At 39.0% G+C, this 14,164-nt stretch overlaps 1 protein-coding gene across 1 annotated transcript; it reads left to right on the forward strand.

Moving 5' to 3' along the window:
- The first annotated feature begins 815 nt into the window (after positions 1 to 815).
- Positions 816 to 11,007, forward strand: mag (myelin associated glycoprotein). Its single transcript, XM_042424556.1, has 11 exons — positions 816 to 883; positions 2,141 to 2,216; positions 2,375 to 2,743; positions 2,904 to 3,200; positions 5,044 to 5,301; positions 7,075 to 7,335; positions 7,628 to 7,936; positions 8,948 to 9,047; positions 9,663 to 9,759; positions 10,051 to 10,104; positions 10,408 to 11,007. Exons 2-11 carry the CDS (start codon positions 2,171 to 2,173, stop codon positions 10,564 to 10,566), a joined length of 1,950 nt encoding a protein of 649 aa, XP_042280490.1. The 5' UTR covers positions 816 to 883; positions 2,141 to 2,170; the 3' UTR covers positions 10,567 to 11,007.
- Positions 11,008 to 14,164: the final 3,157 nt, after the last annotated feature.

Here is a 14,164-nt window from a genome sequence, read left to right on the forward strand (position 1 = left end):
AATTGATTTTAAGACAAAAAAGTTTGAGAAATAGTGAAACTTACCTTCCTTGTGCAACAGTGGTGAAACTGAACCCACATTTACACTCAATCGCCCTTAACTTCAGTATCACATGTGCCTGTGAGACAAACAGAGATATCATAGATTAGTCATTTCAACAGTCATTTTGACATCAAAGTATTATTGAACATAGACATTTATGGTTACTGTTTAATGGCAATCGCAAGAAAAGTTGATATAACTTTAACTGACAACAGATGACATAAAAATTAAAATTGATACTCTTTCTAAAACTCAGGGTTGATATTCCAGACTACAAGCAGGGAGAGAGAAAAGAAGAGAAAAACAACAAAAACAATCGAGAAGTACAAGGAACAACAACTTTTGGATCAAAATTTAATGCTGCCAGGACACAAATGTGCCATATTTTGCTGATCTTCACACTCATTTTAATAAATGCAGTGGCATTTGTTTACATTCTGTGTCTCTTGCTGAATATTAGTCCCTCGTTACCTCCTGATTTGTTTTTAGTACACACAGATAGTATCAGTAATCTACACAAAGCTGATGACATGATGTGTGGTAACTGGGGTTTGGCATGTTGTCAGAGGTCAGCCAACAGTGAGTGTCATTCATTGGATGGGCTTACGTATGGAGACCATAATGAGTGACTCTACTGAGGGGGAGCAAACAGGTGCTGACTGACGCTGAGTTTGTGTGTTGAGTGAGGGGTCTGTGAGTGATGTCATTGCCTGATGATGCTTTTTTTTAACAGAGAAGAAGGCTGTCAAGCTGTCTGGGTGTGAGTGAACACCCTCTAGTGGAGCTGCTGGCAAGCTTTCCTGCAGAGCTTCTGTCTGTTTCTACCCATCAGTGTTTCAAGGTAAAACCACAGTCACTTCTTTGAAAGATGCATTTTTATCCAGTTACACAGTTACAACACTCCATGTGGACGAAATGGTGAATATTTTTTAAATTGCCTTGACACAAAAACAGTTTTGATTTGGTTGAACAGTTTTCAACAAAAAAAAGATTGAGAATGAAGTCAGTTTTGAATTCGTTCAGCCTCAGCCACCATCAAAATTGCATTTCTCCTGCCAGTTTAGCTAATGGGCAGAAGACAGTGTTGGTGGTGCTGATGCCTCAGACGAACCAATTCATGTACACTTTTATTTGAGTTAACTTTATGATGGTTAGGTGGGATGATTTGTTTTGTATAAATGTGTACACACTGCAACAGTTTAATATGATTAAATGTATATACTCTACTGACATGTTCTGTTTTATTATTTCAGTGGTGTAGTTTCGAACTAGAACTATTGAATGTTTTCCATTTCAATGAAGAGCTTCATGCTGTTTTACAGAATTGCAGGTTCTTCACCATCTAAAGGGACATCTTTCATTTTATTTTGTTCAATTTGAATTGCAAAATGCATCATATATGTCACTCGACTGAGTTATTCAGTATATAATGTAATGTGATCCATATGGTACAGTAACAATGTGCCATACTGTTTGGTATTGGATCAGAAAAATATTAGTAATTTAATTTACATTTCATATTCTGTTGATAATCATAGTGTTATACAATGTTATATCAGTGTTGCTTCATTTGGGGCATGAAATAAATTATTGTGCTGAGATGAATGCTGTTATAGGGAGGTCTGGATTGAGTCACAAAAAAATGAACTTTGAATTGTTTGTTGACAATTGCAAAAGATGTTTTATATTGAAGATGAAACTGTCGTCATGTGGAAATCTGTAGTTACCCAGATGAAGGACTAAATGTTCCTCTGTGGAATAATTAATTGGACACTTGGGATTTTATAAAACCCTTTCAAGCTCAAAAATGTTTAGTTGTCAAAACCTTTTCTTCTCTTTTTTTCTTTGGTTTTCAATGGTTTGCTGAAAAAAGGGTTTTTAGTTGTTTTGTACAAGTTTTGTATAATCATTTTTAACCCCAGAGGTTTGGGTGCCATGCTTTACTCTACACTGTTAAATATCAAAAACATTTGACAATATTTGAGTATTTGTATGATACTTAGAAGTAAGTGGTGAGTCTGAGTCATATACCTGCACCAATGCTGTAAACAAGACATTTCAGATTTTTTTTCTATCTTGATGATGTTATCTGTTCCAGAGGTCTATGGTTCAGCCTTGAGCAGAGACCATGTGGTGTTTGGAGCTGCTCTTACCACTGCTGTTGATCATCAATGGTAATAAATTCCTGTAGCTCTTCCTTGTTTGATAGTAGAAATGGTAGAGATATTCTTCCATTGTACCTTACACTTATCACTGTTCATGCAGTGATCTAATACCTTTGGAGAAAATAGTTGTGATCATATTTCATTCAATGTCTCCAATCTTTTCTCAGATGCCAGTTGCCAGTGGAACGTTTGGGTACCTCGGGACATCTCGGCCATGACCAATTCCTGTGTTGTCATCCCGTGCACCTTCATGTACCCATCTGGTATCAGGCCATACCGTGGCATTCATGGTATCTGGTACTTTGGCCAGCCTTACCCTCAACTCTTCCCTCCCGTAGTCTTCAAATCACGCACAGATGTCGTGCATGAGAGCTACAAGGGCCGCACCAAGCTGTTGGGTGATCTGCATCAGAGGAACTGCACTCTGCTCATCAACAACATTGGCACAGAGCACTCAGGGAGATACTACTTTCGTGCTGACCTCGGTGGGGCAAACATGTACACGTTCCCAGACTTTGCTGAGCTCAAAGTTCTGGGTAAGTCACTGATCTTATTGGGGAAAAAATTTGGTTCCTTTATAGTTTTAGTTGCCTCCTATACTTTGTTATTTCTGTCATTTTTTAAAATATTTTATTGATTGTTGTTTATCTTTATTTCAGTTTTGATCCAGTAATGTTTTTCTCTTTCTGTTCTTAGAACAACCCAACATTGATGTCCCAGAGGAAATTGTCAGTGATGAGAGCCTGGAGCTGACATGTTATGCTCCTGACAACTGCCCTGACATGACTCCAGAAATCCAGTGGATGTACACTGACTACCTGCCGGACCCTGAGTTCAGCTCTGACTACCTGGAGGAAAGCAACACAGCGGTACTCTCCAGCACCCTGACCTTTACACCCAGACCAATGCACAACGGTCAGCTCCTGGGCTGCAGGGTGTACTACCCAAACACCACACTGGTCTACGAGAGGCTCATTTCTCTAGACATCAAGTGTAAGTCAAAAAGCCCCTCAATAAGTAATCAGTGAAGCTTTTCCACCTCTCTCTGTAGCTCCAAAAGGACAGTGTTGTATCGGATAAAGTTGTTTCTGACATGCCATAGGGGAGTCCCAGAAATAGCAATAAATTCATATCAAGGAAACTTAAACAAATCCTCTTTGGTGGTTGAGTTTTGTGTAGAACCACTGTTTGAGTTCCAAAAAAGGCATTACACATTTTCTCCTTCAAGAGAATAGGAATGGTTGTTGACACAATGCTTTAGTGGTTAACAACTAATTTCTGGATTTACACGAGACTAAGCGCCAACAGCCATGCTATCAGCTCTGTGAGGCTGTACTCATGCACTGTGGTGATAAATGGTAACATCAGCATGCTAACATGCTCACATTGATAATGTTAACATGCTATATGTATAGATGTATTAATGATGCAGGTATAATGTTACCATGTTCATCATCTCATATCATAAACCAAAGTTTTGAACAAACTTAAAGGGAAACTTTGGTATTTTTCAACCTTGACCCTATTTTCCCATCTTTTTGTGTCTAAGTGACAAATGGGGACAACAATTTTTGAAATCGGTCCAGTATTTATTGACTGTAATTGTGTCTAACCAAGTCTTGCTCAAGGAGAATTCTCGTTCTGAAACCTTGTGAGAGTTGAGTTGTTACATGAAGACAACGGTAGGAAGATGAGTGAGAATTGGAGAGAGGAGTGCCAGGAGGAGTTAGTTGTGTTGGAGTACAGACAGTGTAGCTTAGTGTTATCTAAAAGATTTTGTCATGGCTGAATATTTAGCTGATTTTGACATCAACTCTTGCAAGACATCAGAATGAGACTTCTCCTTGAGCGAAACAAAGTGGATAAAGCGAAAGATAAAGAAAAATGTTTTATTTCTTTGTAAGGATCCTTTCCATAATGTTGTCAGACACTTATAACAACAATCTGAGCCTGTCAGTGGCAAAAACAAGCACTTTTAGTGAATGTACACTGACGGGGCGCAATTGCTCTGTCAGATTACATTGTGGCCTGTTTCACGGTTCCCAGCTGGAGCGCTCTCTTAATACTGGACCAATTTCAAAAATTGTTGTCCTCATTAGTCACTTTGACACAAAAAGATGGGGAAATAGGGTCCAGGTTGAAAAACACTGAAGTTTCCCTTTAAGGGATCACCAAAGTTGTTAAAATTCATCCTAAGGGGCACATGAATGTCTGTACCAAATTTAATGATAATCCGTCCAATAGTTGTTGAGACATTTCATTAAAAAAAAAAAAAAATGTCAACCTCATGGTGGTGCTTGAGGAAAAGTCATTATCCAAGTCAATAGGCTTCATTATTTGTTGGCCATGAGTGTCTGTATAAAGTTTCATGCCAATCCAACCAATATTTATTGAGATATGTCAGTCTGGACCAAAGTGGATGAATGACTGATGGACCGACTGACATTGGCATCCATAGAAACATGTCAATAGTATGGTAAAAAAAAAAAAAAAAAAAAAAGCTAAAAAATCAATGCATAAGAAAAAAATTGCATTTGTGTTTGGATATTACCCCATGTAACAATCTGCTCATGTGAAAAAGCTGATTTTCAGGTTTAATTTAAGGGTCTAGTTCCAAATTAACATTGTAACAATTGTGGCCCTTTTTCCTGCTGCGCTGTTATGACTACATATTAATATGACTAGAATTCCGAGTGTTCATCCAATATACACACAGCAAATGAAGACTGAAAATTGGCATTGTAACCTCACAGTAATCATTTCATTTTAAATCCAGTGTGCAGTGCAGAGCCAGTTATTCAGTCCTGAGACACTGAATTCTTATTTTTCCTCCCAGATGCTCCACGCTCAGTGTGGGTGAACGTCTCCTCAGAGGTGATGGAGGGCAGCTCTGTGACGCTGCACTGCGAGGTGGACAGTAACCCTCCTCCCAGGATCTCCTGGATGTTCGGAGACCAGGAACTGCTGTGGGACACGGCATCCAACGTCTCCCTATCCCTGGATGATGTGACGCCTGCACAAGAGGGAGTCTACACCTGTGTCGGGGACAACGGCTATGGCGTCATGAACACTTCACTCTACCTGGCTGTCAAGTGTAAGTCTCTGAGACAGCATCTGTGCTATACTGTGCTGCTGTGCTGTGCTGCTTTCATACTATGTACTAATTCTTTAGTTGGTTTTCAATGTGTACTGTCTCCACTCTGGAAAAGAGTAAGTAATCATACTAACATGCTTGATTTGAGTGTGCTGTTAAGTGACACAGTCTCCCACAATGCACAAGGGAATGGTGGCACTTGAGAGGTGAGACAGCTCCAGAAAGAAAAAAGTATATATCTTAAAACAAAAAACATTTTACTTTCTCTTTGTGGGGTTTAATTGGCAAGGGCACTGTAAAGTCATAGCTTGACATCCAACGGCAAACATATTGTATACATTTTTGTTAGTATAATAGGGTAAAGTATGATAATTTCTTGAATACTTATTGCAAAAACAGTATACTAAGATTGCTATATAATACATACTATGGCTGCAACCAACAATTATTCTTTGTTCTTTGATTAATCTGTTGATTATTTTCTCAATTAATCACTTAGTTGTTTTGGTCCATAAAATATCAGAAAATAGTGAAAAATGTTGAAAGAACAGTTCGCAACCCAAATATATTAAGTTTATTATCATAAAGGACCAAAGAAACCAGCAAATATTCATATTTGAGAAGCTGGAATTGGAAAATTTTTCTTCAAAAACTACTCAAAACGATGGAATAAGAACACAGCAAGTTTCACTGGATTTGTATTTGGGTATTTATATAATAATTTAACACTTTGCACTTAGTTTATAGAGTTCTATCATCACAAACAATAAAGGTGCGCTGAAAATCTTTTGACTATCAAATACTCCCCGTAGGCTTACAATGTGGCTCTGAAATGTATACAGCTTTCTTCTTGGCAGATAATGGCAGCTGTTGTTAGCTTGGATGCACAACAACTACGATGTATTTCAACAGTGACTCAGAATCACAGCAAACAAACAAAAAGGCCTTAAAACATCCATAGAAACTTCTCAAATCACTCCTGGAGCAGAGTCCCCTTCTCTGTTCTGTTAATACTTACTATTATTGCTTCACCAATAAATCAATATGCTCCTACTACTTCTGACAGAGTTTTGGAGCTATAAGGAGGCGATGGCAGAACAATAAAGAAGTATATCAAGCAATATTGTGGAGAAACCAGAGCTGTGCCCAAAATCCATACAACATTCTTATAGTAATATAAATCAATGTTCATTTTTTGTTTTATACAAACAGCAAGTGACAGAAGACACAATCAAATGGTGACCTTGGAGTGCCACTGCCAATTAAACTTCACAAAGAGAAAGAAAAATTGCTTTCCAATTCCTTTTCTTTGTGCATTGCATTGTGGAATGACAGTAACAATCAAAAGCATATTCAAACATCAGTGGATTTAGTATGCATACTGATTCTTTGTGTACACTTTATTTTGTCACTTTTCTAGTGTGAACACACTGCTGATAATTAGTTTGTAGTATGGCTTTTGAGGGTTCTGACTTTCCTCTTGAACAGTAAAAAATGTGAGTAGGCTGGATGAAGTGAATGCAACACAGAGGTGTCTGTTTTGAGAGCCAAAAATCTCTGTCAAAAGTAATCACTGAAAAATTGCATTAATCAAAACACAAAATTTTATACTGAGACAGAAAATCTCACTCTGTTTATAAGTTGTTCAACTGCTCAATTTATTTTTTAAATAAGATAACATTGTGTAATGTTTTGGTCGCATGAGCAATAAAGAGACATTTTTCAAATCTGAACAAGAAACAAAGAATCATTTTTTTCTGTTTTTTGTTGCAGACCCTCCCCGTGAGCCCATTGTAAACAACTCCATGACAGTACAAGAGGGCACTTCATTGGCTCTGCACTGCAGCACCCAGGGCAGCCCAGCCCCAACCCTCACCTGGCTGAAGGACGGGGAGCTGGTGGGAACCATCACTGCAGATGAGCTGTCAGTGCTGGAGATCGTGGAGATCACACCACAGGGAGACGGACAGTACCGCTGCCTGGCTGAGAACGAGCATGGACGAGCCAGCAGCTCCCTAAACATCACTGTTGAATGTGAGTGCTTCACTGATCTCCATCATCAGTACTGTCAAAAAGTAGGACAAAGAATAATACTGACCTGCAGGTCAAATGTCATAGCAATACCTGGATCATCTGTTAGCACAATAATATCTTGAAAAACATTATTTTTGTGCATGTTATTTGTCTGATAACAACATAACAACTATCCAATATACAGTAGATTAACAAAAAATATGAAGCTGTGTGAAACTGTGTGAAAAAGCCTATGATTCACATCATCCAGTGTTGTAATTCTAGCTCTTCTCTGTGCTACCTCCTTCAATAGATGCCCCGGTCCTTCTGGAGGAGTCCAAGTGCACAGTGGTGAGGGAAGGTGTCCAGTGTGTCTGCATGGCCACAGGAAACCCTGAACCCACCATCGAGTTCTACTTGCCTGACCAGAACATCACCATCAACGAAACAGACGGCCGGTTCAACTTCTACACACACACAGACGGACACACCTCCACCGGTATGATCAAGCTGCGGGAGAAAGGCGAGCGCATCAACAACGGTGGCCCAGCTGTTAATGTCCACTGCAGCATCTACAACATGTACGGAAGAGAGAGTGTACTTCTGGAGCTACAGCAGGAGAGTGAGTGCAAACTAATTTACTTTTGATTTTTGTAGTGATGTTTGATAAAATCATTTCAGAATTCCCTCTCTCTGGTTCTGTCCTTGCTGTAAATTTTAAAGAATAAGGCTGATAACACACTTTATGTTTTAATTGTCAACAAATCCCATAAAAACACCAAAACCAGCAATTAATAGATCCTACTAAAAAGCCAAATATAATGTATCCCTCTGTATCATTCACCTCCATTGGTGTAAAAAAACAAACAAACAAACAAAAAAAAACTATGTTCTTTCATTACACCGAATTTGAGCAATGTAGTTTATTGTCACTCAATTCCACATACACCATAAATACCAAAAAGTCAAATATGTATGAATCCACAGTAGAACTTCATCCCTAAGAAATGCACTCTTTATTCCTGTTGAAGTAACATCTGAAAACTACAGTGCCCAGCTATTTTAGAAAATTATTAAGCATTTTAAAATAATGAAAGTATATATAATATTCAGTAGGAACTAATCGGCTTGGGGCTGAGTGCCAGTGACAGAAGAAGGCAGTCTGAGTCATTATGAGACGGACTGACACAGTTTTGGTCTTTCATGGGATTTTTTGTCAATAAGAAAAATATAGATTAATATCACCCTTATCCTTTTAAATTCTTTCATTTCTTGAAAAAAAAGCACATGATAGATGGTGTTTTTCTGTTTTTTTTTTTTTTTTTAAATAACACTGAAAAAGCACATCCCTCCTCCTCATCTACATCCTCTCTCTCAGATGTGTTGTCTCCCCCATTGGCTATACAAACAGCTTCTTTGCATAAATTGATGCAACCATGCTGTAATCAAGTTAACAATCCTGTAATTTTGGTAAGATACATGATGGAGTGTTTACATGGTGATTTAACTGTGAAAATGTACCACACGAATTAGGATTTTTTTCTTTTTCCTTTCCCCTATCATCTCACATGCAGCTGATCTAAAATTAAGTCACACCCTCATTAAAATTTTGCCATTTTGCCTTTATTTTCAGAAAAGTACATGATGGCAGTTATAGTTGGCACCATCGGCGGAGTGGCTGTCATAGCCTTCATTATTGCAGCAGTGAGATACGTTGGCCACAACAACAAGAAGTGAGTATGAATGGACAACTAATGGAGAGGCCAACACGAGGCAGAACTCATTTTCCTCACAAAGCATTTTCTGAAATCCAAGGAAACACTTAAGCCTAGTCATCCATTCTAAAACACATTGATGCACATTGTATAAGAGTGAATGTGGGATTGATGTGGACGTCAGAATCATTTCTCCTGAGCAATTTCAGTTTGCCACGACAAGTCCCCGTTGAAATCCTTGGAGATCCACATTGGCTGCCTTATGGAGTGGGTTAGCAAGCTGGACTAACCTTATATTTTGCAGGCACAATTCCCTGCTCTGACACTGCTTCTGTATCCTTTACCTGCTATGCTAAATAAAACCCAGGTAGCCCTCTTAACCAAGGTGCTTTATTTTAGCCCCAAGGCATATTTGGACCCCCAAAATTGCAAGCTTTCTCTGGCAAATCACCCCTGAAGTGGGTGTGAGCTCAGCAACTAAACCCATCAAATAACCACGTCACTCACAGCCACAGTTGGCCTCCAGCATAACCTTATAAGCTTGTTGTTTTAAAATGGATGCCCAGGCTTGGCGTGTCGCCCTGCGTTAGTGGCAGTCGAGACCGAGTCTGATTATGTGACTCCGTCCCCCAGAGAGAATGGCAACCCTAGGCAGGACGTGGTCCTGGAGAACCCAGCTTTGTACTACAGCGCAGTCAAGAAGGACAAACATAATCTGAGGAAGAAAGTGGTGAGACATGTTGATGTCAATGATTATGATTATAATGGAGGACGGGTTGGATGGCCACTCTCAGATTGTTTGGGGTTATAGTGTTGTGTAATGAAAGAAGTATTAAATTATGAGACCCAATTTAACCTCTGAAAATGAGGTAATAATATAGACGTTTTGTTCCTAGAAGGAATCTCTCCCACTACCAGTCAAGTACCTCCAACCATGACCTTTCAAAACACTGTTTTCTCTTGCTTTCATCGCTTCTCTGCATTTTTCTGTCTGTTTTTCTCTCCCCTAACTCTTGCACAGCTTAAGACAGAGCTGTTGGGCTCAAAGTTTAACTCCATTCTAGAGGAGACTACGGTAAGGTTCCTAAACAAATCCCCATTAAAAACACAAGCCTCAGTGATAGATGCATCTCCTCGCATATCAGCTTCTATGTTCTGTACACTGCCGTTTGTTTCCGAAACTGCCTTCTGCATGGCTGCCTCATTGCTAACAAACACTGCCAAACTAACAGGAAACATCTCAGTCTCCTTGTCAGTATGTCGACCAGTAACCACTAACATCTTTTCTTTATGGTGTCTGTCACGCTCTTCTGTGATCTGAGGTGCCGCCAGCACCTTGCTATTGATTCTTGCCGCTGATTGGTCTTTCTGTCTGCAGGGAGAAGACGGGGATTATCAACCTGTGGGCTCTTTGGCAGAACTGGAGAGGCAAGAGCTGAATTACGCTGCTCTGGAGTTTATCGGGGCCAGGTCCAGGGAGGGGGCCTCAGGGAGGGGGGATGACGGCAGCAACTACACGGAAATCAAAGCCAAATGAATCGCGATCCTTCCCTGATCCCTCGGCTATGCGAGACGCAGTGGCAGCCCTGTACCCTCTACATCTTCTGCCCCATAAACTGTGTAATAACTCCCCTCCTCTACTGGATTTCACCTTGCATATGATGACTCCTTGTTTCTCATTTCTTCAGATTTGTCATATATAATGCCAGTACTCCCCCCTCATGCTGCCCCTCCTCCATCGGACGCCCCTTCACATGCCACCATTTATTTGGGAAAACTGGTACTTTTTAAGTTGGAACATGACCCACTGGACAATGTAAAAGAAATTATTTGAATTTCTGGCCTCAGTTGTAGTTCATGGGCTCTAAATCATGCAGTGTTAACCAGCTACCATGTTTCTGTTTTCTCTATGTTTCTGTTGATGTTATCGTCAAATGCCAGACATCTGGGGCTTCTCAGCGCTTGCATCTTTCTCACCATTTGCTCTACATTTGTCTTGTAATTGTCACTGTATCTGCTGCCAGTCGAAGCATCAGGGCAAGGAGTAACCGCGCTTTTTGTTATCTTATCTTTATGTGTGTCTATCGGCTGAGAGTGATTTCTCTCCCCTCACTCCTTTGGTTAATTACATCCCAAGAAGATAACCAACTGAGGCGAGAGACGGAATGCATCTCAGCATCTTGGTTCCACATAATTGTATTTAATGTGTGCTGTGACTCAGTAGCCTCTCATAACAATTGAAAAAAAATGTCACCATCACTTTTGATAATAATTGAAGAGGTTTTGTAAATGTGGTATACTGCAGAACTTCAGTGTTTACCAGAAAATGTCTGGTTCTGAAGAATGTCACAGCTACTGTAATGTCCAGCATTTTCCAGTTAACTGATCCAGTTAACTGTGGTCCCAGCTCTCTGATTGATCTGGAAAACACAGACCGAAAGCACAACATACTTGCGAGCGAGCGGCCAAAGTGTTATCTCTTTTTGACAATGTGTGTGTGTATGCGTGTGTGTATTCAAATCGTGCTGAAAGATCACAGGACACTGATCCCTGGGGTCTTTGAGAAGTTTCAAGCATCACTTGTGAAGTGGATGCTTTATTCTCACAGGGTTGCATCAGATGTTTGAATGACATAAAGTGATGCTGACTAGCCAGTTGGTTGTGCTATTCAAAGACATTTGGTAAACCTGTGATGTAATATCAAAAGCTTACTAATAGTCTAACTTGATAATGATGGTGTCAATAATATATATTAATAAGATGTATATTGATAGGGAAAGGGATGCCAGTATGTACAGTAAATACCCTGCATGAGTCAATTGCCAGCAGGCACACATTTAAGCATTATCGTGCCAATGTGGCAAATGAAAAACGGTTTTGTCACACATCGTTCAACTACTCTGACTGAACACTGTCTTAATATGAGATTAGAAAACTGTACCAACCTCTAACTAGCAGTCGAATCATGAACCTCAAAGTATACAAGAAGCTACATTTACATGCAAGGAGTAACTTTGTTATTGACTTTGCTTTGGTTAATTTAAAGTATAATACCTGTTGTGTATATCTATTTATTTCCTATCAACCATTAAAAATCAAAATCGAAGCAGTAGAGGCTAAGATATCCTGACTTTAAGTTCTTAAGTAGCTCCAAAAACGCTGGGTCCTACATTTCCTAACATGCAACCAATACCATCTTTCTGTTAGAGCCTTACTGCCCAGTAAATTCCCACATTTTTCAAACATCCTCTGTTTTTAATGCAGGCTATCTTTTAAAAAATTGTAGACTACAAGCTCAGGTCTTTATAACCCTGATGACATACTCAGGGTAGTGTTCTTGGACTTGACAAAGCTCTTTCAGAGCTGCAGAGGACATTATAACACTGTTTTCACAGGCTGAGCAGTACTGTTCTTTACCTAATGCCTGACTTTTATGTCAGTAAGTCAGTGGAGTTTCACTTAAATGTATTTAAAGAAGCTACCACTGTGCTTCTTTCACTTCCACTCCACCTGTTTGACTTTGCATCACATCTTGCAGATCATATGTTTCTCTCAAAAGTGCTTAAAAATAGCTCATAGATACACTTACAACCTTAACTTATGAATATATACAGGTACTGTCATTTTAAATAAGACAACAGGTAACTATTGATTGTTATTTTTAATGGGTCAACCTGTATTTTCACTTGCATTACAAATGTAGTGAAAGGGCAAATTGATACTTATTGTTTATTGCATGTCGGATTGTTTTAACACTGTGAATCCTGATAGACTATTTTATTGTCTAAACGAATCATGCAAAACAATTACCAGGCCAGTTTTCTTCCCATGAAATTATTTCCCAAATTCTTAATAGGTTTTTAATAGCTGCGGTCTGCCTTTCCAAAATCATCTATTACAGTGTGATGAACAACTACTCAACTTGTAAACAGATTTTTTCCTCCTAAACAGACATTGTTACACAGTATGTGCTGAAATTGTTAAGTAAGTAAACTCCAGCTGGAGATGTGCAATGATCTCTTCATGAAGATTGAAATTACTTTTGATACACATGCTATGACCAAGGAATTATAAACACGTGTTATGAAATAATACCGTACTGTGGCTGTCTCATTTAAAATGACGGATTAGGTTCATGAATGCAACAGCGTGCCTCTGTGAGCTGCTTGTAATTGGTTTTGAAATCAGTAGGAGACAAAACCTGCTGAAAATCCGGCAGAGGCCTCTGACTGTGCTTTCTTGTAGACTGTAAATGTAATATGAAAACAACAAAACATTACACTATGAGGAATTCTTCATTTCAAACTGTTCACATGGACCGAAACAAATCTCTCTCTGCCAAAACCCCAGTTTGAATAAACTATGCTGATAAAGCTTGAGGTTAAGGGCACAAAAAAGGATGATGAGGATAACAGTAAATAGGATATTTTTTCTGACATCAAAATGTACCCATAATGCAGTGCTGTGTAGGTCTGAGTGTGTAAACTACATGCGGAATAAGTAAGATCTTGCTTGTGAGATGTGTGATAATGTGATACAAAATCATACATTACTTTTTCCGCAGCTGAGTGAATGCATCACTGTTCCTATTTAAGTTGCTGTGTGCATTCCATTTTTTAACCTCTTTTGCCCATTTATTAGCCACATACTTGCTGAAAAGTTCCTCTTGTCTTATCATGAGCCAACTATGTGGTAAATTTGAAATGTTTCAAACGTTAATGCTGTTTATCATTATAATAACCTGAGCAAGTCTACAAAAAGCCTTTCAGTGTTATGGAGTCTACACACTCCAGGCCAAAACAGGTTAAGAATTCAGTTCTCTGTGCATGTAAACACAGCCAGTGTCAACCAGCTATTCTGACTCATATTTTATTAAGACATTGTTCTGTTGACTTGATAATGGAGGGTTTCAGATATAGTATGCTGGCTAGTATTATTAAAATTGCCTGTAAGTCAATAACCAGTTCCTGTCTTTGAAAACCACACTGAGGTGTTATTTTTTATTTAATTTTTTTGTAAACATGGGGAACAAAAAGTATAAGTATCGAATATGTCTTACCTAATCTTCTGTCACAGTGTGTTGTAAAGCAAATTTGTATGTCCTATACTTTGTGGTGATCATAATTATTATTATT

Source organism: Thunnus maccoyii, chromosome 10 (genome assembly GCF_910596095.1).
Source record: "Thunnus maccoyii chromosome 10, fThuMac1.1, whole genome shotgun sequence".
NCBI lineage: Eukaryota > Metazoa > Chordata > Actinopteri > Scombriformes > Scombridae > Thunnus > Thunnus maccoyii.

Bases quoted from the DNA above. Each gene is read 5' to 3' on its own strand.
- mag (XM_042424556.1), top strand. From the start codon at position 2,171: ATGTGGTGTTTGGAGCTGCTCTTACCACTGCTGTTGATCATCAATG. The intron at 7,336-7,627 runs GTGAGTGCTTCA...CTCCTTCAATAG, and splicing joins CCTAAACATCACTGTTGAAT to ATGCCCCGGTCCTTCTGGAG. The intron at 9,760-10,050 runs GTGAGACATGTT...ACTCTTGCACAG, and splicing joins ATAATCTGAGGAAGAAAGTG to CTTAAGACAGAGCTGTTGGG.